The sequence below is a fragment of the Musa acuminata genome, chromosome BXJ1-8, assembly GCF_036884655.1.
Source record: "Musa acuminata AAA Group cultivar baxijiao chromosome BXJ1-8, Cavendish_Baxijiao_AAA, whole genome shotgun sequence".
In the NCBI taxonomy this organism is placed as follows: domain Eukaryota; kingdom Viridiplantae; phylum Streptophyta; class Magnoliopsida; order Zingiberales; family Musaceae; genus Musa; species Musa acuminata.
Genome location: NC_088334.1, coordinates 42,504,619 through 42,527,572, shown reverse-complemented (window position 1 = coordinate 42,527,572; position 22,954 = coordinate 42,504,619). Strand labels below are relative to the sequence as shown.

General features: G+C 44.3%; 5 protein-coding genes across 6 annotated transcripts; 2 read left to right on the top strand and 3 right to left on the bottom strand.

Annotated features, from left to right (window-relative positions):
• Positions 1-585: 585 nt before the first annotated feature.
• On the top strand, positions 586-4,838 carry LOC135587922 (transcription factor SPEECHLESS-like). 2 transcript variants are annotated; one of them, XM_065079783.1, is made up of 3 exons: positions 586-3,662; positions 3,775-4,290; positions 4,621-4,838. In XM_065079783.1, exons 1-3 carry the CDS (start codon positions 3,231-3,233, stop codon positions 4,684-4,686), a joined length of 1,014 nt encoding a protein of 337 aa, XP_064935855.1. In that variant the 5' UTR covers positions 586-3,230; the 3' UTR covers positions 4,687-4,838. The 2 variants fall into 2 exon arrangements, with proteins under 2 accessions (XP_064935855.1, XP_064935854.1); XM_065079782.1 differs by lacking the exon at positions 4,621-4,838 and having other exon boundaries at positions 3,775-4,548.
• A 1,468-nt stretch (positions 4,839-6,306) lies between these two features.
• On the bottom strand, positions 6,307-6,868 carry LOC135680351 (probable WRKY transcription factor 41). The gene is made up of 2 exons (XM_065194231.1): positions 6,537-6,868; positions 6,307-6,448 (listed from the first exon to the last, which is right to left on the bottom strand). The coding sequence occupies exons 1-2, from the start codon at positions 6,866-6,868 to the stop codon at positions 6,307-6,309; spliced, it is 474 nt and encodes a 157-aa protein (XP_065050303.1).
• Positions 6,869-12,593: 5,725 nt separating this feature from the next.
• Positions 12,594-13,868, top strand: LOC135589129 (transcription factor TRY-like). The gene is made up of 3 exons (XM_065081433.1): positions 12,594-12,916; positions 13,004-13,091; positions 13,521-13,868. Exons 1-3 carry the CDS (start codon positions 12,862-12,864, stop codon positions 13,636-13,638), a joined length of 261 nt encoding a protein of 86 aa, XP_064937505.1. The 5' UTR covers positions 12,594-12,861; the 3' UTR covers positions 13,639-13,868.
• Positions 13,869-14,906: 1,038 nt separating this feature from the next.
• On the bottom strand, positions 14,907-17,768 carry LOC135587921 (uncharacterized). The gene is made up of 6 exons (XM_065079781.1): positions 17,563-17,768; positions 17,200-17,261; positions 16,836-16,971; positions 16,673-16,745; positions 15,518-15,583; positions 14,907-15,404 (listed from the first exon to the last, which is right to left on the bottom strand). The coding sequence occupies exons 1-6, from the start codon at positions 17,709-17,711 to the stop codon at positions 15,186-15,188; spliced, it is 705 nt and encodes a 234-aa protein (XP_064935853.1). The 5' UTR covers positions 17,712-17,768; the 3' UTR covers positions 14,907-15,185.
• A 102-nt stretch (positions 17,769-17,870) lies between these two features.
• LOC103995063 (probable polygalacturonase) lies at positions 17,871-21,057 on the bottom strand. The gene is made up of 5 exons (XM_009415557.3): positions 20,120-21,057; positions 19,824-19,944; positions 18,895-19,069; positions 18,737-18,807; positions 17,871-18,655 (listed from the first exon to the last, which is right to left on the bottom strand). The coding sequence occupies exons 1-5, from the start codon at positions 20,450-20,452 to the stop codon at positions 18,018-18,020; spliced, it is 1,338 nt and encodes a 445-aa protein (XP_009413832.2). The 5' UTR covers positions 20,453-21,057; the 3' UTR covers positions 17,871-18,017.
• Between the last annotated feature and the right edge of the window lie 1,897 nt (positions 21,058-22,954).

Below are 22,954 nucleotides of genomic sequence, written 5' to 3'. Positions count from 1 at the left end.
AACCAAAAGAAAAGAACCAGGCCGGGCCTAATTCCAGTATCTGTTCGGCCCAAAATCATCCCAAGCAAATTAAATCGTCGATGACATTGCGATCGAATAACAACCAATACTCGATCATCGTCGGTAGGTTCTCTTTTTATGTTTCGGCCACAAAGACTCATTCATTTATCTCGTACAATTAGTTATTATTGTTATTGTCACGTGGATCCGAGCCGGTTAACCGGCCGTATAACACGTTCGATGTCAAACCCGGTTCACAATTTTTTTCAGGTCGGACCCACCGATCCGATCTGATCCGTGACCGCATGTGGCCCCATTTTTTATATCAAAAATGTCACGTCTACCTAATTACATCGGATGGTGACTACGCATTAATTGAAGCATGGGGACGATCCTCTCTAACCGACCCCGAGTTCCCGGAGGAGGAGACGGGTCCGGTCGGTCATGTTAACCTAATTCGTGCAAGCTTGCTTGGCCAATTTTTTTGCTCCGTGGACCCTCTTCCGGCCGTCACGCACATCCCTGATATGCTTCTTATGCTGCATCAACCAAACCACAGGCAGTAGGCTGGATCTCCGCCGAGGATGTTGATCCCATCTGCCGACCATCTCCGGCCGTATCGCGTCTCCGATGCACGCGTATGCGTCTCGCCCGCGTTGCACGCCACGGCCATAAAGTCGTGCCGGTCTAGGAGATCCCCGCAAAGATTTATTCTCGCCCCTTCCATATTACCCGTCCTCCCTTCATTTAACGCGGAATCAGAGGCAAGCTTTCGACTGCATCTCCCCCTCCCCCTCTCCGTCTTCGTTGGAATACTTCGATCCGGAAATACATGATGATGCCTTTGGTTTAATTGCATGTTTATCACCTACTCATCTTGAGTTGTATCATAATCATTAGGCAGAGGATAGAGATGGAAGCGGGCTAAGTGAATCCGTAGAAGACAGCCGGAGAGCTTCATTTTTGTATTCATTTGCTTAAATCATTTCCTCGTCCATAAATACCCAATTAAACCAATCGGTAGTGCTGCTTGGAACTATCTGAAATCATTGACCTTGTTTTCCGTTCTTGCATGTCGTACGTGCATGGCCGCTCGTCCTTGAAGTTCTTCAGTCTTCTTCCTCCTCCCCTCCTACCATTCATGTTGAAATAAGATGAATGATGCTTATGACGCAGGCCTCTTCTTCGGAGACAACAAATGGTATCGTAGATCATCAAAGCCGAAGTCCCAACAGCTACACATCTGATGGCGACCGGTCGAGGCCCTCGTAATCTTTGTAGCCGCATTCAAGGCCATGGGGGCCGCCATGGTTGGGACATTCATACATGCACCATTCCCCGTGTTCATCAATGCAACCCGCCCTCTTTAAGCTGGGTATCAGATGGGCGTCTGAATCTGAATCGCCTCTGTCACTGCTTGCAGGCCAAGATTCTCTCCCTCCTCTCTCTTTCATACATCTTTCGTGGTGCCATTGAATGAGTCTCACTGGAGCTTTCGCTGAAGCCCTCGAAAGGGAGGTATCATCAGTACTGAAGCTGCCATATACGGGCACCATTATTTTATGTCGACACACACACACATACAATGATGCTTTAAGTCTCTTGTGAGTTATATGCATATCTGCGGCCTTCCTTGTGTGATCTGTGGAGGGCCGCCAAATCAGATTGAGACAGCCAGGCATTTATCGCTTGCCTGATGATTTCTTTTCGAAACATATCTACCATAGTATTCTTCTGTTGCAATTATTGTGATGTCTAGATTTCTGCCTTTCCCTTCTACAGTGTAGGCTTAAGTTTGGTTGCTAAAACAAAGTAGGAATCATATCATTGGAATTTGTTGGAAGTTTCCTGCATTAAAATGACCACACAAGGGCTCGTGATGCAGCTGTCAGAATACCATTTAGCAGCATTTATCACCCAAGCATGGCAAGCCGATTCGATGCCACCTCCATGGAGCTTGATAAGATCAAATGGATGTCTCCACAGCCAATCCCTCGTTTTCCTCTACAGAGATATCGATGCGAAAGCATGACTTTGTTTTGTGTTCACCGGCCGTTGGATGCGGTAAATGTGACAGTAAATGTGGAGCGGCTGACAGCTTGAGGAACATAACGAGGCAGAAGACGGCTGGTCACTAAATGAGGGGGCGATTGCGTCTCCTCCTCCTATTTATTACATTTAGCATGGCACTGTGTCTTTGTGGTGATCCCATTCAAGCCTTCTGACAACGACTGTCATCGTTATCTTGCGCTGCTCTCACAAGCAGTGGAAATCCTTTTAGTCGATGTCATTCCGTGCCAAAGGGAAATTAAATGGTAAGGTAACACTTGATTGCACAACTTTTGTGATTTATGCTTTGTTGATTGCTTTTGGATTTACTTACTGGCAGTACTGCTCATTATTAATCTTAATAAATACTGTGCACCCCTCGGGGAAGGCTAAAAGACTGATGATGTGTGTCGTAATTCTAACATTTACATGCACAATGCACAGTTGCAATTTGCAGCTTGGCATTTCATAGATTGCACCTTAGCAGTACTACTCGGTGAACCACCTGAACGATGTGACGTCGGTGTGCTATCTACAAAACATGGATTAACAGTGAGCATATACGATGCATGATATATATACAATGGAAACATGAGAAAGAAGAGAAGGACAATGTTCTCACCCATCGATGAAGAACACGACCACTATTGTCCATCAGAAGTTGATGAACTAGAATGTAGATGCCATGCCTGGTGGCGCAGTTAAAGCGTGGCCCCATCCCCTCCTCGATGTTTGCCCGTCTCCAATCTCCTCAGAGCTCAGAAACTAAAGCATGTGTACGGGTGTCTGAAGCATCTCAATTTAATGTGCATGCAGAGCATCTACAAAGCCCATGCAGATGCAATGGTCTTATAGCCGGTGGTGTGTCCATTTGTTCTCGATCGGCTTCTTCTCCGTTTGCCATCTCTCCCCTCGCATCTCATTCCTTCACCATTCCACGATACCTTTCGAGTTCTTAGAGCTCTCCTTGTATATAGGTAAATATGGCCTGCAGCAGCTGCATGTTCGTCGTGTTCGTAGAGCTGCTCTTCTTGTAGTTCGATGTAAACCCTACCGGAGCCGCGGAACATAAGGTTACCGTGCTATATGTTCACTGACACTGAGAGCTGAAATATCGAGTCCATAGAACTCATCCTAAAAGTGGTGACTTGCTGCATTATCCAATACTTCTTCTAGATACCATGGGAGAAGGCCTGTCCGAGCTTTTTGAGCACCCAGAGTTCACGCGAACAGATTTGGCCGTAGACACCTCGCCGGAGGATCTTTTTAGCATCTTGGAAACTTTCGAGGATGCCATCACGAAGGAAGTACCCCTGTTTGACCCATTCCAAGGGAGTAACTTTAGCCCCAGGGTTGGCGAGCAGCCGAATACCGGCTTGGTATCTCAAGGGTGGTCTGCCGGGCCTTCGGAGACCGACGACGCTTTGGAGGAAGCCGGCCAAGCTCTGAAGAAGAGGAAGCTGTCGGATTCCCCTGTTTCTCCTACCGAAGCAGGAATCCACGATGGGCAGCAGAAGACGTCGCACATCGCCGTGGAGCGCAACCGGAGGAAGCAAATGAATGAGCACCTGTCGGTGCTGCGCTCCTTGATGCCTTGCTTCTACGCAAAGAGAGTAAGATGAATTCGAGCAGCCACCTTCGTTGTTCTTTTATCATGCTTCGTTCCTTAAATGCTCGTGTCTTTCCTATCTATCTATCTATCTATCTATCAACTTTCGATCAAAGGGAGATCAAGCATCCATCATAGGAGGGGTCGTCGATTACATCAAGGAGCTGCAACAAGTCCTGCAGTCCCTGGAGGCCAAGAAGCAAAGGAAAGTTTACAGCGAAGTGCTGAGTCCAAGGCCGCTGTCCAGCCCCAGGCCTTCACCCTTGAGCCCCCGGCCTCCACCTCTAAGCCCTCGAATGACCCTTCCCATCAGTCCGAGGACGCCGCAGCCAGGAAGCCCTTACATGCCAAAGATGCAGCAGAACTACGTCTCCCCCACGCTGGCTTCGTCCCATGAATCCTCTTCTCCTTTTTTCAGCAGCATCTCCGAGCTTGCAGCCAACTCCAAATCCCCTGTCGCCGATGTGGAGGTGAAGTTCTCGGGTCCTAATGTCATCCTTAAGACGGCTTCTCACCGCATCCCTGGGCAAGTTCTGAAGATAATTGCAGCTCTCGAGGGCCTCGCGCTCGAGATACTCCATGTTAGCATTAGCACCACCGATGACACCATGATCAACTCATTCACCATCAAGGTAATGCTAACTGATTCGGATTTCCTCTTACCCAGAAAATGCTTACCAAATGTTCTTCTGCTACTACTTTCACAACCATCACCTTCTCTAGAACACCATGGATCACAGAAACAAAACCAAAAAACTGCAAGCTACAAGATTTAATAGTCACTCCATGACAAAGTTGCTAGTAAAGGCTCTCACCTGCCGTTTAGCATAGATTTCAGCGAGTACACATACGGGGAACCAGCTAGCTTTATAAGCGATGGGAAAACCACATCGCATGCATGTTATTCCTTCTAACCATTTAATTAGTTCGACTTTTCCATGCAATATTGTTTCTTTCTGCAGATCGGAATTGAATGCGTGCTCAGTGCCGAAGAACTCGCACAAGCGATTCAGCAAACATTCTCGTGAAGCTTCTCTCACTGGATCCTCCATATCTAGACTCTCTTTATCTATCCTCTCCCAAGGCCAAAGCTTCTGTAGCAAAGAGAACGGGGAAGCCTTGTTTGAATATGACCAACATACTTATTACTCCATGTAATCTCTGGGTTTCTTCATTTCAATCTGAACCTTAAAAGTATGACTCCATCCATTTTCTTAGTTCCATGCTAGCTAACGTAGCCATGAATGTTTGCCAGTGATACTTACTGCCGGCGCACGCAGAGGCAGTTGCTCATAAAGAGACAATATACATGTGGGAACTGTGTACAACTGATGATAATAGTAACAACAACGACAACCAACAAGCTATGATATCCAACTATTTGAGTTCAGCTACATTGACACTTTTGCGCAGAAGCTTGAACTAAAAATAACTCAACTCCATTTGTCTATTTTGGCCTTATCATAGCACCTATTTTTCGTACGCAGTGACTCAATTATGTTTATAGGATATATCAGAAAAAGTTGGAATCATCAAACTCCATGTGTTCGAACATGTTCGACATATCCAACTTAGGGGAATTGGTGGTAGAGGTCGCAGCGGGGATGATCTCAGTGAAGTCAGATTCCGAAGTATTCAGAGCTACTCCCCGTCGATAGGTGCCCATTCAGAATGGAGACACCGTGAAGTGGTTCGACTCCGAGGTAGTTGGTCTCTAATCGCTGAGTGGCGTGGAAGGAAAGGAGAAGGAAGAAGTGAAGCTTTGATCTTGCATGTCCGAGCCGTGCAGGTGGTGATCCTGGTGAGGGTGTTGTGCCGCCTCGTTCACGGGAGGCCTACGCTGGTCTCGCTGCAAGTATCGTTCCACGGGTGCCGAAGCTGCAGCTGGTTGTGGCCTCTACAGGCAAGTGATGTCGATGACCCAGGGGTCCTCATCACATCCTTGCGCTTGCTTTGTTGCAAGACTTCCGAGGCCGTTGCGGGTAGGTGCATCTGTAGTAGCACCTGCACAAGTGTCCAAGGATGCCGTCGGAGAATTACGGGAATCTTGAAGTGCCTAAAGAACTGCATGCATCAAGCCACTACTTCTTTCGGGTAATAGTATTTCTTCTTGGTTTACGACTTCCAAGTCGACATGCAATTGGTGAGGAAAGTGATGCATGAAGTCATGGCAAAATCGACTAGTCCGGGAAGCTCACAAGGATTTGTGACGTATTAGGCAAAAAGTCTTCGCGCGTACGTATTTAGCAACTGTACCAACTATCTCGTACACTAACTGAGAGATTTCCGCTTGACATGATTGGTCGACCCATGGTCGCTACAAATAGCTGATATGTTCGAATGTGGAGCGGTAGCAGCATTGCTCACATCATCCATGCTAACATAACATAGCCTGACCGCAATCTTGCGGTTGACTTATCTGTGATAGCAAAACTGGTGAGAGAAGAGTAGTTCAGGTATGTGGAGGCCGACAGAGTAATCGATAGATACATGATCTGATCGGTAGATGTTTGATAACGTTCCATCTTATTTATTGCGCTGATGTGAGGATGCAGACACCAATGTTGAGGGCAGCGTTCATGGTTCGAGCAAACGTTGGCTGTCAGTCTCAAGCTTGGAAGAGACGATTGAGGAACAGAAGAGGATTCTCATTCGTATGCAAACCTCGGATGCCTGGATCCAAGGATCTCCTTCTGCCCGTACTTCCTCCAGATGTAGCCATCTTCTAGTGCTTCGATCGCTCCACTGCTGGAAACACTAACGTGGCTCGTCCATTTGGGTAGAATTTTGCTGCAACCCAAAGATCAGAATGCCCACGAACAAACCATTCTTCCACGATGGTTAGCTGCAGGTACTACCGTACGCTATTCGTTTGTACCTGTTCTCGCACGTCTTCCGGCGTTCATGTTCCTTGACGACCCTTTCCGAATTCCGGCGCCTGGGGTTCCTGTTGTTCGATCGAGGCGGGTGTGATGCAGCTGCGTCGTGGTTGGTGCACGCGTGCTGCCGTGAGTACCCTTCGGAATCCACTGGTTTGGCCATGGATATGGCTTCCTTCAAAGTTGACCTTATCTGTCCTGCCAATGGTTTGCAATGCTGAACCAGGAAAGCAACCTCCAGATTAGTTTCCAGTTGCCTCGTATGCTCCTCACCTTGAGCTAGCAAACGCAGCAGCAGCTTGAGATCTAATGCAGTACCGCCGCTTTCCATCGCTGGATGAAAAAGAGGCAACTGAAAAGAGTTCAAGAAGTTGACAGGGGTAGAACAAATGATTCATGTTTGTTAAGTAGTTAGTTATCATATTCTAAGTAGTTTTATGTATCTTTCAAGAAACGGCACATCTAGAAATTATAGGATAATTCCTATAACTAACTCAATCATGGATGGATGATATGATGGAGTAAGATAATTAACACTAGGTCTTATAAATATGATCATAGTTCATGAAGCAAGATAAAATGAGAATATACTAGAGAATATCTTGTAAGTGTTTTATGTCAATCCTCTTGTTTTAAATACTACATCGATTTTCTTGATCAAAATGATTCTTTTTAATTACATCATAGTATTCTATTTTTTGTATTTCCTTGCTCCTCCATCTCCAACATTTGTTGTATCATAACTTAGTTTCAATTTGAATTGGGCATTATGACTTTTAATAGTAATTCTATGTCGCAACTTCTTATTCTCATCTTTTCGGGCAAATGCTATGAATTTTGGAATATCAAGATAAAGACTCTGTTCAAGTCTTAAGATCTTTGAGACTTAATAATAGAGAATGGATATGCAGATCCAGATGAAGAAATCAGGTTGAGAAAGAATAGAAAGAATGACTCAAAAGCATTATTCTTCATTCAACAAGTTGTACATGAGATAATCTTCTCGAGAATTACAACAGCGACAATCTCAAAGCAAGCTTGGTTGATACTTAAAAATAAATTTCAAGGTTGATCAAGGGTGATTACAGTAAAACTTCAAACCTTTCGTCGTGAGTTTGAAATTTTGCTCATGAAAAGCAATGAATCGGTGCAAGTTTTTCTTTCCTGTGATTGAAATTATTAGTCAAATAAAATCTTATGGTGAATATCTTCATGATCATATAATTCTTACAAAAGTTTTGAGAAGTTTATTCCAAAATTTGATCATGTTGTTACCGCAATTGAGGAGTCAAAAGATTTATCTATATTTTCATTTGATGAACTAATAGGTTCCTTATAAGCATATGAAGCAAGATTGAATATGTTACTTGAAAAAAGTGAAGAAAAATTATTTTAGGTTAAGGGATTCTACTTCAAAAGAAGATAAAAAATCAGCAAAAGGATTTCATGGCAGAGGAAACGGAAGAAGAAGAGGAAGATGACACTTTGATAGGCATGAACAAAGGTAATCAAATTATGATAAAAAAAATTACAAGAGTGGAATTCAGTGTTACTATTGTAAAAAGTTTAGTCAGATGAAGACAAATTGCTGGAAAAGAGAAAAGCAAGTTATTTATGACTCATTCACAAGTTAATGATATCTCAAATGATATTTAGTTTCTGGACAGTGGATGTTCTAATCATATGTCAAGCATAAGATCAATGTTTAGAGATATTGATGAAACTCATAAGTTGAAAGTTAGACTTGGAGATAACAAGCAAATCCAAGTGTAAGGGAAAAGAATAATTGAGGTGAAGATAAATCAAGAAAATGTAAAATACCTTGATAATATTTTTTTTGTTTATACTTTATCATATAACTTGTTGAGTGTTGGCCAAGTGATAGATAGTGGATATTCAATTATATTTGATGATGATTCATGCACTATTAAAGATAAAAAATCTGGTTTGATTACGGTAAATGTTTACATGATGTAAAATAAGATGTTTCCACTTAATGTTTCAAATATTGAAAATCATGCTCTTATTACAACTCAAAAGAATGAGTCTAATTTATGACATTTAAGATATGAACATCTTAACATTAAGGATTTAAGGTTATTAAATAAAAAAATAATTTTTAAATTACCTAAAATTAATATACTTAACATATGAGAATGATGTATTTATAACAAATAAAGTAAAAAATCATTTCCTACTGGAAAAGCATAAAGCATAAAGAGCATATAATGATCTTGAATTAATTCATGCTGACTTATGTGAACATATGAATATAAAGTTATTTAGTGAAAGTTAATATTTTTTATTGTTTATTGATGATTATAGTCACATGAGATGGAAATATTTTTTGAAATTAAAATCTGAAAACGTTTATTAATTTTTAAAATTTCAAGACACTTGTAGAAAGGTAAAGTGGTAAATACATAAAGACATTTCAGATAGATAGAGATAGTAAATTTTTATCTAATGAGTTTAGTTCATTTTGTGAAAAAAATGATATTCATATAGAATTGACAATACCATATATACCGTAGCAAAATGGTATAACTGAATGTAAAAATCAAACTGTCATTGAAATGACAAGAAGTTTGCTTAAAGGAAAACACCTTCCAAATCAGTGGGCAGAAGTAGTTGCAATAGTAATTTATTTATTAAATATTTCACCAACAAAGGTTGTTATAAATTAAACTCCTTTTGAGGGTATGTTATGAAATCAAGTGTAAGCTATCTAAGAATTTTTAGTTGTATTGCTTATGCTTTAGTGTATTCACAAAATCATCATAAGCTTGATGAAAAATTTAAAAAATATATTTTAATTGGTTATTTCTTATGATTCAAAACATATCAATTATATAATCATGTTAGTAGCAAAGTTATTATCAATAGAAATATTATGTTTGATCAAAGGATAAGTTGGAATTAGGAGACCAATAAAAATAAAAAATAAATTCAGATTCCAATAGAATTAGACACTCTACGACAAATCCTACTCCAACAAGTTCATCATCAATCTCACCCAATAACAGTTCAAATTCTGATTTCTCAGATGAAATCCCTTCAAGAAATTTCAGATCGTTAACAGAAATTTATGACTCAACATTCCTATAACTTTTGAGGAAGCAATTGAAAAAAAAGAATAACGAAGAAATCAAGTCAAGAATGATCAAGAGAGCTAATCCTAGAATCAAGAGTTACTGTTTTTAATCCACGTTCTAGATTGAGAGAAGATGAACTCCAAACGTCCGAATTTAAACTCGATAATTGAGAAGGATGATTGGGCCTTCGGGACTCAGAAGTCAGTTCAGAACTGGTCTTGAGCGAAATGGCACACCAAGTTTAACTTGGAATGTCAAGATCTTGTTGTATCTTCTTCTACTTTTTGATGATTCTGCTCGTTCAGCACTCTGGTCTTTGGTCATACTTCCCGCTGACCGATTCAAACCCGGAAACAGAGATTTGTTCGACAAAAGAAATCATGGGAGAAGAAATTTATTGGTGTATCGTCGCCGACACTCAAAACAGAAAAGTATCGTATTTCCATTAGTCGATGATAGGAGCTAATCTAACCACCTCACTATCACTCATGGGGACCACCATATCTAGTCAATGAGAATTGCTCCTTTAATCCGGGGGATTATTATTATTATTATTATTATTATTATTATTAAGTTATGAATGATAAATCTTGGTTTGATTTAGAGTAATAACAAATTAAGTTGATAATATCAACGCGAGCGTTTTGAAGACTTTATTTGCCCTTTTTATCTAATAAGGTGCATAGTATATTATTCACGTGAAATTTCAGGTAAATAAGTAACATTCTGAATATATATATATATATATATATATATATATATATATATATATATATATATATATATATATATATATATATATATATATATATATATATATATATATATATATATATATATATATATATATATGCACTAATTCAAAATAAAGAGGTTTGTGATGACATGCAATAAAACTAGACTGAATCATAGGCTCAAATATTTCAGGTGTGTCGGTCCCCATGCCTTGGGTCATGGAGACATCACAACGATAATATTTCACTGAAAGCCACAGAAAAAATATATATTGGTTTCACGCAGAGCTATACATGGATGACGATGATAGCTTGCCATACGAAAAGGGTAGGTTTCTTTGACATCGTTTTGAGTATATGAACAATCACGACGAGATGGAATCTCTGCACGTATGTCATCACCATACGTGGATGCGCACTTGTTGTCGAGTTGATTAGACTGTTGTAATTTTCAAATCATTATCTACAAATTAATAAAAGACTAAATAATTTAATAGCCAAAACGCATGCCTCGGGGTGGGTGTTGCCTTCTTCTAGCTCCCTAGCTAGCCAGTAATTAAATACAGTCCAGTATTCTATTAGTCTGTCCGTTCGTCCATCTCCCGAGCCATGTCGGGGAATATAAACATGTCTTGTACGTCAAATTAAAATGGGTGCAGCAGTAGCACATGAACCTAATTTCGAGACCTGTGCTAATTCAATATTCGGCTTCCTACATCAACATGTTGGATGCGAGGAATGGAAGAATAAGCACCACCGGCAAACGTGTTTTGAGTTCAATTATTGCAACTCTACGACCGATTCAGTACGATGTCTTGGTAGGATGGAGGGGGAGATCTTTGTGTGCTGTGCCGTTTTGACATGAAGAAAGGGAAACTATTTGGTGGCAATTTAAGGCTTTAGAGCAAGCTATCGTTTAATGCAGTTTATATGATAGTAATAAGTTCATTTGTGGATAGGGAACATAACCGGAGAGTGAGCTTTTGGATGGACCAAATCTGACCTGATCGATGCTTAACGCAAGCTTTATTTCGGTCTCATATTCTCATTAGTTCGTTCTCATCGATTCCTGCATGCATGGCCACCTTAACCCGATGCCTGGAAACCGCCATGGCCATACGATATCCTAAAAGGAACTGTCACGACGTTGCATACCGGTTAGAGCCAGCCGGACAAGAGCAGAAGGACCGACTGTATTCCGGTCTGCCATTCTTCTGATGGTGAACAGTAAGAGTAAGGACCGACTTGGGTTCCTGGACAGAATCAAACCAACCAGTCAACTCTCTCTCTCTCTCTCTCTCTCTCTCTCTCCTCCTTCGAGTAGTTTGCTCGTAACTCACCGCCACGGTTAGGTCTCTTCAATGTGGACTGCAGCAGCCTTTTACCTGCGAATTGATTAGCCTCAAGAGACAATGGTCATTAATTATACGAGAAGGCAGACGTATCCAAACTCCGAAGGGGTTTGCTTCGGATGTGCTGGTAAAGAAAAGCATCTGCGAGCTTATCGATTGGCCCGAGCACTTGGATTCCGAGATGAGTCGCCCATTGCAGCTCGGCTGTCTAAATCCCGACAAGGTTTAAGATGTCTTTATGCAGTGCCACCTGTTTGTACGAGTCACTGGTACGAACCCCTTGTATTATATGATATGGTGTTATAGTTTGATGGTAGACTTGTGGTTGTGCCGCCCATCACCGAAGGATGGCTTTCTTCTTGGTTGGTATCAAAGCCCTGACAGGATAATGCCGCCCCCACTCCCTCGCCTCAAGTTAGGTGACGCCACTGTAACTCGAGGCCCGTCCGTGATTGCGTTAATTTCTTGGTTTGTGGCAATACAGAATCCAACTCATTTTGTTGCCACGGAGGAAAGAAAAGGAGGTGTACTTCCTGGTCGCGAGATCAAAACTTCGTCGCAGAAGAGACACGGGGGGAGATGGACATGAGCGAGCGGTACTAGATTTCCCCTTTTCCCCATCAAGCACCACCTAAATATGCTGTTTTAGGTGGGCGGCCATGGCCCGGTGGGATCCTTCTTTCTTTCTCTTTTTGACCTTCCAGGGCTGACGAGGCGGGGGGCCCGCGCGGCAGGCATGCCAGAGGGGAGGGTGGGGCCATCCCCTCGTGGAGTTTCGAGGGTGACTCGGTCGCGCCTCGCTACGCGGTGGCGGGGAGGAGATCGACAACTACTCGTCAGCTCGGGGTTTTGGCGTTGTCGGGATGTAAGCCGCTCTCACCTGCCGTTCTTTACTTCACTCGACCGCAAGCTGCTCGAGCGCTTTATGGCATCCACACCTTTCCTTCTTTGTTGAAAGGCTAAGAGATCGTTGTTCTTAGCCTTTCTCCTTCTGCCTCTCCAACTACCTCTTCTTCCTCCCCACCTTGCCCAAAGTGTCGCCGCTATATAACCACGCAGTTGCCGCCTCTGTTCTCTCGTACCTTGGTCGGTCGGGGCTGTTCCATCTTTTGCCATCTGACACAGGCGGACGAACGGGAGGCCATGGACAACCGCCGTAAGAAGCAGCGCAGGGCGTCCAGCAGACGGGAGTCGCAAGGTGAGGAGCTTGTGTGACCACCCCCCTGATGGCCTCGGCAGGTTGGTTTTGTTAGAGGGTAACGCTGATGTTGTTGGTGGATGGCAGAGGTCAGCAGCGTGGAGTGGCAGTTCATCAACATGACGGAGCAAGAGGAAGATCTCATCTATAGAATGTACAGGCTCGTCGGCGACAGGTGAGCCCATGCTCCTGATTCAGAATGTCGGACATGATTAGCTTCATTCTGCCGGTTGCATGCCATATATGAAGTGCACATAACGAAAGATTTAGCGAAGATGAGGGCATGAACGACAATCAGCGATGATGGAAAATGTTCATGTCTGCCGGAGATCATGCCGGATAAACCGACCGGTGGATTCTAGTATGGTGTGACCAGTCCAGCCTCGTCAAATACTATTGCTCTGCAATCTCTGTCGTGTCAATAAAAGTATGTTTAGTTGTCAAACCGATAAGGTAAGGGTGCAGCACTCTGCACATGAAATCCAACACAAAGAAAGTCGGTGAAAGTCGTACCAACTTTATTCTACGAATTGGTACTTGGTAATGTATCGGCTGCGCTGCCAATGTCTACTACTTTTAATCTGATGTGGGGGGCTTTTTGCAGATGGGATCTAATAGCTGGCCGGATTCCGGGGAGGAAGCCGGAGGAAATAGAGAGGTTCTGGATAATGAGGCACGGTGAAGGCTTTGCTGCTGCCAGGCGATATGGCAAATACCGCTGAGGGGATGTGGGCTTTTGTTCCGGATTAGGATGATGAGGCTGCTCTCTACATTCTATTCTTTTGCGTTCCTTCTCTTCTTGGTCCTTGGTCCTCGGTTTGGAGAGTTTCCTGAGTCGATGCATGTTGTGCGCTTGAGTTTGGTTGAAGCGTGAATGGAGATGTCCGATCCAATCCATCCATATGTAGACATATTTTGTATCCACAATATTCAATGAACTTGAATTCACATCTCTCGAGCGCTCCCCCCTGCTGCATAAGATGCATGTGATGCCCTTTTGGTTCATATATATGGGAAAGCCAGAAGCTGGTCCCTCCCTCCAATAGAAGGGACAAGGAAAGGAGACAAAAGTGGTCTCAGAATCCATGAAAGAGGCAGGCGCTGCGTCTCCAGAGAATGATAATAATAGTCATGCCTGAGGCTCTTAAACGGCTGGTCCGAACGAAGCTGTTATTGTCTCATCCTCTTCTGTGCGCGTGTGTGTGTGTGTGTGTGTGAGAGAGAGAGAGAGAGAGAGAGAGAGAGAGATTTAAGGCTGTGGGAAGTCTCAAAGAGGCTTATCTGTTTGTTGGTCCTACCAGGGACCGGATATTGGAACAAATTACATGTGAAGCCAAGAAAAATGAAAGAAGAAGAAGAAGAAGAGGATGCTTTGTCCTTTTGCCGTGCTGTAATCAAGCACCGGGTGAAGGTGAAGAAGAGTTGCAGGACTCTTTCGAGGAGACCGAGCGACCCCTGTGACCTTTCCGGGGTGATGCTGTCTCTCGATCGCTGAGTTGATTTGGCGGGGCCCCCGCGATGGGGCCTCGTATCCGCGAGACTTGCTTGGCCATCAAAATGCTCGGATTGACTGAATCACCCCGCGAGTGTTTCTGGGTGATATGGAGGGAGGATCGCACATAATTATTGGGTGGTGGATATGATTCCTGACGTTTAATTTAATTTTAATTTGTAAATCATAATTATATTATTTAATCCATGGAAGGACTAATATATGTTACACTGAATGGATTATCTTGAAATTGGAAAGGATAAGTATAATGTCATGTCACCTCATGGACATACGTGTCATGTCCATATCATCAGCCAACGGAATATGTTTCGCCCTCGAGAAAGGCTGTTACTTTTTGCACCAACCAAATCAAATCTAGAACTTTGACTTTCACTGGATAATAAGGGAACGATCAACAAGTCAAAACCTGTAATTACGATTTGATCGACAATCTGCATCACTTCAGACATCCTTTCTTCTTAATTTTCAAGCCAAAAGTCAATTCAAGATTTATGGTATTTCCACAATAAGATAAAAGGGCAAAGCAAATACATGCGTTAAGAGTGGAAAGTCAGCACAATAGGATGCAAGTGTTGGTGTATTTCAAGCACACAGCATTGATTTACAAAATCTTACACCTTAAAACTATCAAACATCACAGGTCCCGAAACACCCGTGCGACAGTCAGATTATAAATTAGGATCCTAGCGTGCCAAAGGAAGAGACTCGACAGTGTTGGAATTAGCAACCTTCAAGTTGGCTTGTGCTTTTCGAACATCAACACTGTTCTAGGATAGATCTGTTGACAAAGTCGGCTATTGCCTTCAGAGATCTTCCTTCGGCTTCGTCCTGATCTATCCCGGTGGACTGTTGGTGCTTCTTTCCAATTTTGAATGAGTGGTCACCGCCATCGATCACATGCAGCTCATTGACACATTTCATTTTCTTGCGGGTGCTTTCCAGCTTATCCAGAGGACACAAGCTATCTTTGCTTCCCTATACCAAAGTTCACTTATGAGTCAGCAATCATAACATAAGAAGAAAGTCCATGTTGGAATAACAAGGCTACAAAGCTCAGATAACACAATGATTAGTACATGAATCCTAACCTGCACAAACATAGTCGGAGCCTTTAGCTGCAATAATGTCTCATCGCGTACTACTCCGTTCATGCCCTATATCAATGTGAAACGGTGACCAATTAATCTCCATGCATTCAGTGCATTCCTCATCAACTTTTATGACCATCAAATACAACTTCCACATGGATTTTGCAAGTTCTTGAACAAGTAAGATTAGCATAGAATTATAACTTCTCAATTTCTTCCATCAGATTATTTCAAGTCAAAATAAAATGTAGGATGAGGTAAAATTTTCAGCTGATGAGTGTGGCAGAAAGATGTCACAAACAATGATGGGTTCGGTACCTCGTATTGACTTTGCAAGAGAAACAAAACTACGCAGATAAAAACTTTTATGTTGCACGTTACTCACACATGTTAAGTTAGTTGATCTGATGCTTTACAAAAGAAGGTTTTCTGAAGCAGACAGGTCATAGTTCTTACGAGCTTTAATAATACACTTATGAGTAAAGAAAATTTGGGACCTGGATGTCGATCAACCAGGACTGTGGGTTAATATTTTCTCTAAAAGTGGATCATAAATTGGAATAAAAAATAAAAAACAAAATATAGTAGGAAACCAGGAAACATGTTCCCTGGCAAAACCAAAATAACCTATGGTAATCGCTTATGAGAGAGGCCATACATTATGCCAAACCACCCAGTCTAAACCTATGACAAACAATGACACATAAATTATGATAAAAAAGGAGATTCATAATCCAACAGGTCTGGACCATTGTATCGGCTGATCCAAGTCCATTCCACCATGCATCCACTGGTTCATTGATCTATCAGGATTGATCCCATGTGTTTGATTGGTGGAGCACCTATTGTATCACAACGGTGCTGCTTCAGTTTCAGCCTTCACAACTGACAAGATGGCCATATCTTGTACCTCATTTGTTTTTCTTAGAAGAAAAAGACAAACGATGAAGCTACCTCCCAACTCATCCCAAATCAGTTTCGTTCTAACCTTCTTTACGAGTCACTCCTCAAAATAGCTTTTCGGCCTTCCTGCAATCTACTCCAGTTTTTCTCATATTCCGTTATCAGGTTGCAATACATTAGCCATACACAAATTTACAAAATCTAATAAATGTAAGCAGATCTAAACGAAGAACACAATCAACAGATTAGTACCTTTAGTGGATAACCCAAGCATACGATTGCTGAAACATTGATATCTTCCTTACCAGCTACCATGCAACTGACTCTGTTGAAATCGGAAATTATGCGTTATCGAAGATGACAATTAACCAAACATACATGAATTAGCAGATTAGTCGAATAAACCGACTATTACCTTGATCCCATGGACTTCCCGACCAGAATAAGAGGATGCCCAGGATATTCTTTAATAGCACGTTTCACAACATCCAGGTGATGATCAACTAGCTTTTCTGCTTTGGGAGGAGCTTTGCGTTTTCCGCCAGATATATCTGCACGGCAATTAAGCCAGTTAAGTGTCATGTACAATCACCTAACAACGCCACCCATTTCCCCTGCCGGTGAACATATCCTCATCAACAAAGCACTATTCTGTAAGTAGAACATAAGATTCCTTGCTTTGCAGATCAGACCGGTATTCTGAAAGCGACCGCTTTGTTTTCCATTGTTTAATCAGACCAATCAATCATCACCTCATGCATCATCCCGAAGATACTCACAGGGATAGTCGAAAGTGACTACTTCGACAGCATCCAGTTCTTCCCCTAACTTTTCCTTCCATCTGAAAACGGCACCATTCATTCTTTAGTTGATAAGCACCAAAGATTTTTTTTATTATTTTACCTTGTGAAAGAGTAACTGGAACATGCATTCATATTAATGAAAAAGAAAAAAAGTACCCCTTTTTTTTCGCAAGGGTGATTTGGGATGTTTAGATAGAATGAAAGAGGAAGAGGAAGCGGAGTTGGGGGAGGAGGTTTGTAGGTTTATAATTTCAATCCAAACACACCAAGGAGCATCCGATCCACCCTGAGGCGGGGGGTTTCATTCGGAAAAGAGCAGCTAGAAACGAAGCCGCTCACCTGAGCATCCACTCGGAGGTGGATGGGGCCCCGGCGCCATGGGCCAAGACCACGAGGGGGGCGCCCTCCTTTCCAGGAGACCCCTCGGCGGCACCCCCCTCGCTCCGATTCGTCCGGCGGCGCTTCGACGGAGGACGCGCAGCAGCCATGGAGGCAGAGCCGCTCAAACCCTAAACCCTATATGCTGATTCTGGAAACACCCGACAAAGTGGGGCACAAAACAGAAACAGAGAGCGTAGGAAATGTTTTCATCCCACCGAGCGCGGGAAATCACTCCTCACATACGTCAAACGTGCCGCTCTAATCAATTAAGTTCCCCTAAAGTTCAAATCGATTAAGATTTAGTTGCATCAAATCAACTAATTTAATGTGGCCCTTACATTGTAGATCTGAACTCGAGTTTGATGCTTTACGAAAACCAATCCATGGGCAAAGGAAGAACGAAACTAACGGTCCTAGAACGCGGTGGAGCAGTATCCTGAGCTGATGGTGCGAGCGAGGGCCGAGCATGGCCATGGCTGGACTCCGAGAGCAGCTCCACTGACGTCCACGCACTTCCACGGCGCCGAGCGCTTGGCGACGCCCCACAGCTTGACGTTGGAGAGGCATATCCGAGTGAAGGGTGAGTTCTTAATGCCTTGGATCGATCCAGGCTGCTGCACGTCCACGCCCCACACGTTCTTGATGGTGATGCCGTCCACGGTGGGGATGGCGCGTCGGTCGAAGTATTCGTCGGGGTGGTCGCCGACGTCGCCTGCGATCCGGATCCCCTTCCGCACCTTGTTCATGCTCACGTTGACCACCGTGATGTTCCTTACGAACCCTCCCCTCCCCACGTTGGTCTTGATGTGGATGCCGATGCCGGTGTCGTAGAGGTTGACGTTCTCCACCAGGACGTTCTCCACCCCGCCCGAGGTTTCGCTTCCGATGGCGACGCCGGAGAAGGGCGAGGAGCCTGTGAGCCTTCGGATCGTGATGCCAGAGCTGGGACGCCCATAAGCGATTCCATACTCGTCCCACCCGCTCTTTACGGCCACCAGATCATCCCCAGTTGAGATGTGGGCATCCTCGATGCAGACGTTCGAGCTGGAATCTGAATCAAACGAGTTTCTTCTTCGATCACCACACATGACGCGGTTGCATGCTCAAAGAGCATTCGAAGGAACCAGTATACCTGGATCTATTCCATCCGTGTTAGGGGAGTCATGCGGAGCCAACACGGTCACGTACTTTATCACCACGTTGCTGCAACAGAGATGCAGATCGTCGTCTTCCTTCAACGCTAGATCAACAGATGGTCGAAAAGAAGAAAAAGGAAGAGAATGCAGCTACCTGCAGTAAACAGGGTGAATGTTCCAAAAAGGAGAGTTCTGAAAGACCACATTAGAAATGATAATATCTCTAGAATTCTTGAACTCCACAAGATTCGGTCTTGTGAAATGGAGAGATCTCCGCCTCCACATGTTCCACCACACCTCGCCTTGACCATCGATTGTTCCATTCTCACCTGCGGAAGCAAAATGTGAATCATCCAAACAAACATAGACCATCCTTGATCATCTGAGTATTTGAACCAGGTAATCCATTTGTGCGAGGAAGAAAGCAAAAACAAGCTGCTTGAAATATGTACACATCGTAGGTTCACCAAAGATGGACCTCTGCAAACCAGAGTGGACTGCAAGGATAAAGAAATCTGCCTGAGCTGAGACCTAACTTCGAATCCTTTGCACCGTGAATAGCATCCTGTGTTCGCCATTCACTCTAATATCATTTAAAATACGAAAATTTGTGATTACAAAAGCGTATAAGAACACAAATTAGATTTTTGATGTATGAAGAGCTTCTCTCTGTTTTACTGTTGCTGCCCAGGCGAGGCATGCCCTTCTCGACAGATGAACATCGTCCGCTTGGGGAAAAAATCATTAAATTCGAATGTTTTCATTATCACATCCTTTTTCTACAAATAATCATGCATGTATGCCCTTTTGTTTGTTCTTATTATTTATCGTTTCAGCTGCAGGGCATAGAGATTCGTCTCCGTCGGGTGAAAGACCTTTCAGTGCTTCCGCTAATGTTGCCCAGGAAACAGCGCCCATGTTGGCATTGGACATGGAAACCACTGTGTGTCGCCAATGGTTCATGTTTTGTTAATAGATCTCCACAAAAGAATGTAGAATTCAAAAGAGTGCAGCAGACGACAAACATGCTGCCTCTGCAGAATGCAATAGCAAGACCTAAAGAGCGATGTGATAGCGAGTCACCTGTTATGATCACATCACTGATGCCGTCTCCCTGAATGAAGCTCATGTATCTGCGGCCCGGCAGCTCCCGCCCTCTTCCATACGACGGTAAAGGATCCACCAAAGGCCACCTCCGTGTATCCTGCACAGCTCAACTTTGCCAGTGTCAGCGGAACCCACAGCAGTATCCTCTGGCATCCGTGTACAAAAATGAAGGTACAGCCATTGAAGGATATGTAACCCCAAGTTTAGTCCACTTCATAACTTGGTCTACTAGGTGGTTAGAAGCGAAGGTTAAAGGTGACGAGAAGACACGCCTGGGTGGCCTTGATGACGGCTCCTCGGGCCAGGTAAAGAGTCATGTGGCTGGTTAGGCTGACGCTCCCTGTGAGCCAAACGCCGGGGGGGACGTAGAGAAGAGTACCACCTCTGCGTCGAAGGTGCTGAATCCGATAGATGGCCTTCTTGAAAGGCCAAGTGTTGAGCGTCTTCCCGTCTCCCACAGCTCCGAAGTCCGTGATCGAAATCACCTCCCTTCGCCGCTTCATCGGCACGACGTCGGAGCACGACGCCTCCGTCACCGCCACGCTGCATTGCAGCAGGAGAGGCAGCAGGGCCGCCATCAACACCGAGGCTCGAGAAGGAACCATCTTTTTCAGCTAAGAAGGTCGAGTTTAATGAATCTTCCACGATACGCTAAAGAATTGGTGCTAGACGAGCGAATTCGTACAGAGAAAACCAAGGATTTGGAGCCAGAAGATTTCTGGGAAGCCAAAGTCAAGGTCTTCAGGAAGGAAACAAGTAGGAAGTGAAGATAGGAAGCAGAGGAGTCCGAGAAGAGGGCTCCAAGCACAGCTTTTACAGACCAGGATTTGAATCTGGATCCCCAGAGCTTCAATGTGGGATGCAAAGAGACTCCAAGAGAAAGAATCCAGAGCAGGGAAACCTGGAGCTGAGGCTCAGGGAGAAAGGCTACATCGATCCAAGCAGAAAGCTCCAGCGCAAGAGATAACGGTCTCTCGGGTGCCTCCCGTCTGTGGCCTCTCACAGAAGCAGACAGCAATTCCACCACCGTAGTGAATGTGTAATTAATAGAAGACGCCATTTGTTTAGATATTATCTTTCGTTTCATGGCTTCGTATGAGTTCGCAAGAGAGATAAGAGGGGAGCGAAGTGGGGGGACGGTGGTGGGGAGTTGGGAATCTCTTTTCCCATTCCGGCTTTAAGTCATCTCTTAGATCGAGGAATGGAGTGCGAATTGTATGCACGCAAGGGCCATGCATTGCATTGCATTGCACGCGCCCACATCGGAGCATGCAATTTAATCCTGCAGGAAAGGTGAGGCCTTTGCAGCGGATGGTGCTTCCTCGATGATTGGCTTTGCCACAGCCATTGAATGTGCTGGGAATCTTTCGCCGTTGAACTTTCATCGTCAGCAAGCGGTGGCGGACACTAACGGGCAAAAGTTTACGAGGAACAGAAGCCTTCCACGATCCAGCCAGCGTGAATTGTTGTGGTTCGGAGCGAGGGATGCTGAAATGGATAATGCTGTCCTTGTGGCATCTGTCAATCGATAGTCATATGATTACTGTGACACACAGGTCGTACTGAGTAGCTAATGTTATTTTAATGTGATGGCGAAGAAGGTTGTATCACATCACAGATACCTCGTGAACTCAGTGCCTCTAAAGCAGTGCCGCACTGGCACCAACACATCACATGCTCGATGGTGCAAAGCGTGCAGCCAACACATCACTGGCTACCAAAGTCGCTTTAACCTCGAAGCCAAAAGAACATGGATCCGAGTTCACTTTGACGCCAAACTGAATCATCATCTCAACAATCTTCACTGCGTGTTCCCCAAGGGGACGAGACCTCGTTGCTGCTTTTGCTCTTCCGTCCTTTCCTCTGTCTCAGTCCTCATATTCATCTTCATCCCCTGCTGCATCAGAAAGCCTGCAAAAATGGCTGTAGGTTATCATCCTGCAAGTCTAGAGAATTCTAGCATTAGACAAGCGAGTTGTCCGCGGTTCATTTTGAGGTTGGAGTTGACGCGAAGAATAAGCTGACAATACTTGCGTGTTCGCTTCTCCACTTTCCCAAGCTGCGTGTTTTGTTCCATACTAGACCCGTGAACCCGTGAACGCTCCCGGACAATTCAACCGATGAAAGCCCCAAGTGGCGTGTACGTTTGAGTTGCATCCCTTATCGCGATCATCTTCCTCACTGCAGTGTTGCTCCTGCAGCCATAGCCGTCGATTAACTCTTCCTACCGATTACTTGCGATACGAAAAGCATGTGCGAAGACGTAAGAGAGAAATCTTCCTCGTATCCTGTTGTTAGCGAACAAATATATCATGACTGATGATTCAGCATGGCTAGATCCGTAGATCAATGTCGGGAGCTTTTTTATAGAGTGAGCTGGATGCTGAGGTAGCTGCGCCCTTAAGGAGTGTTGGTTGGCGTTGGTTAGGATCTGGGCAAATTGATGGCTCGCCTTAGGGACATCGGTCGGCGACTTCCAAGGTTGGGATGTTCGCGAGCCGTATGTGGTTGCTTCCCTGCAAAAATGGTCTTCGTCGGGTGATTCCCGACTTTGGCCCCTCCGACGAGCAAGTCAGTAGTGGGTAGAATTATTTTTCCCTCCCCCTAGCCGGAGCCCCCTACGAGGGTTTATATTATACTATTTCACAGGGCTTTATATTATTTTTCCGTCGACGTGCCCACCGTCGATACGGGAGCTGTGCCGTGTCTACTCCCGAGCCGATGGTGAGGAGTACCATGCCTTGAACATGTTCAACCTTTCGGTTGGGGAGCCGGGAGCCCCCTACGCCACCCGGTGGGCGACCCTTAAGGCCGATAGTCACATCTGGGATGACGGGCTAACTGCCCAGGAGTTCAGATGTAGTTCGCAGAACCTCCCCGAGCTGACCCCGAAGATGCACTTCGCGGGATTCAGATGTATGTTGAACCGCCTGAGGGTTTGGAATATTTTTGCCAGGTCGGTCAAGTGTATGCTTACGACGTTGCTCTTTACGATCATGTCATCTACGTATACTTCCATATTCCTCCCGAGCTGGTGCTTGAAAAGTTTATCGACCATCCTTTGGTAAGTCGCCCCAATGTTTCTCAGATCGAAGGGCATCACCTTG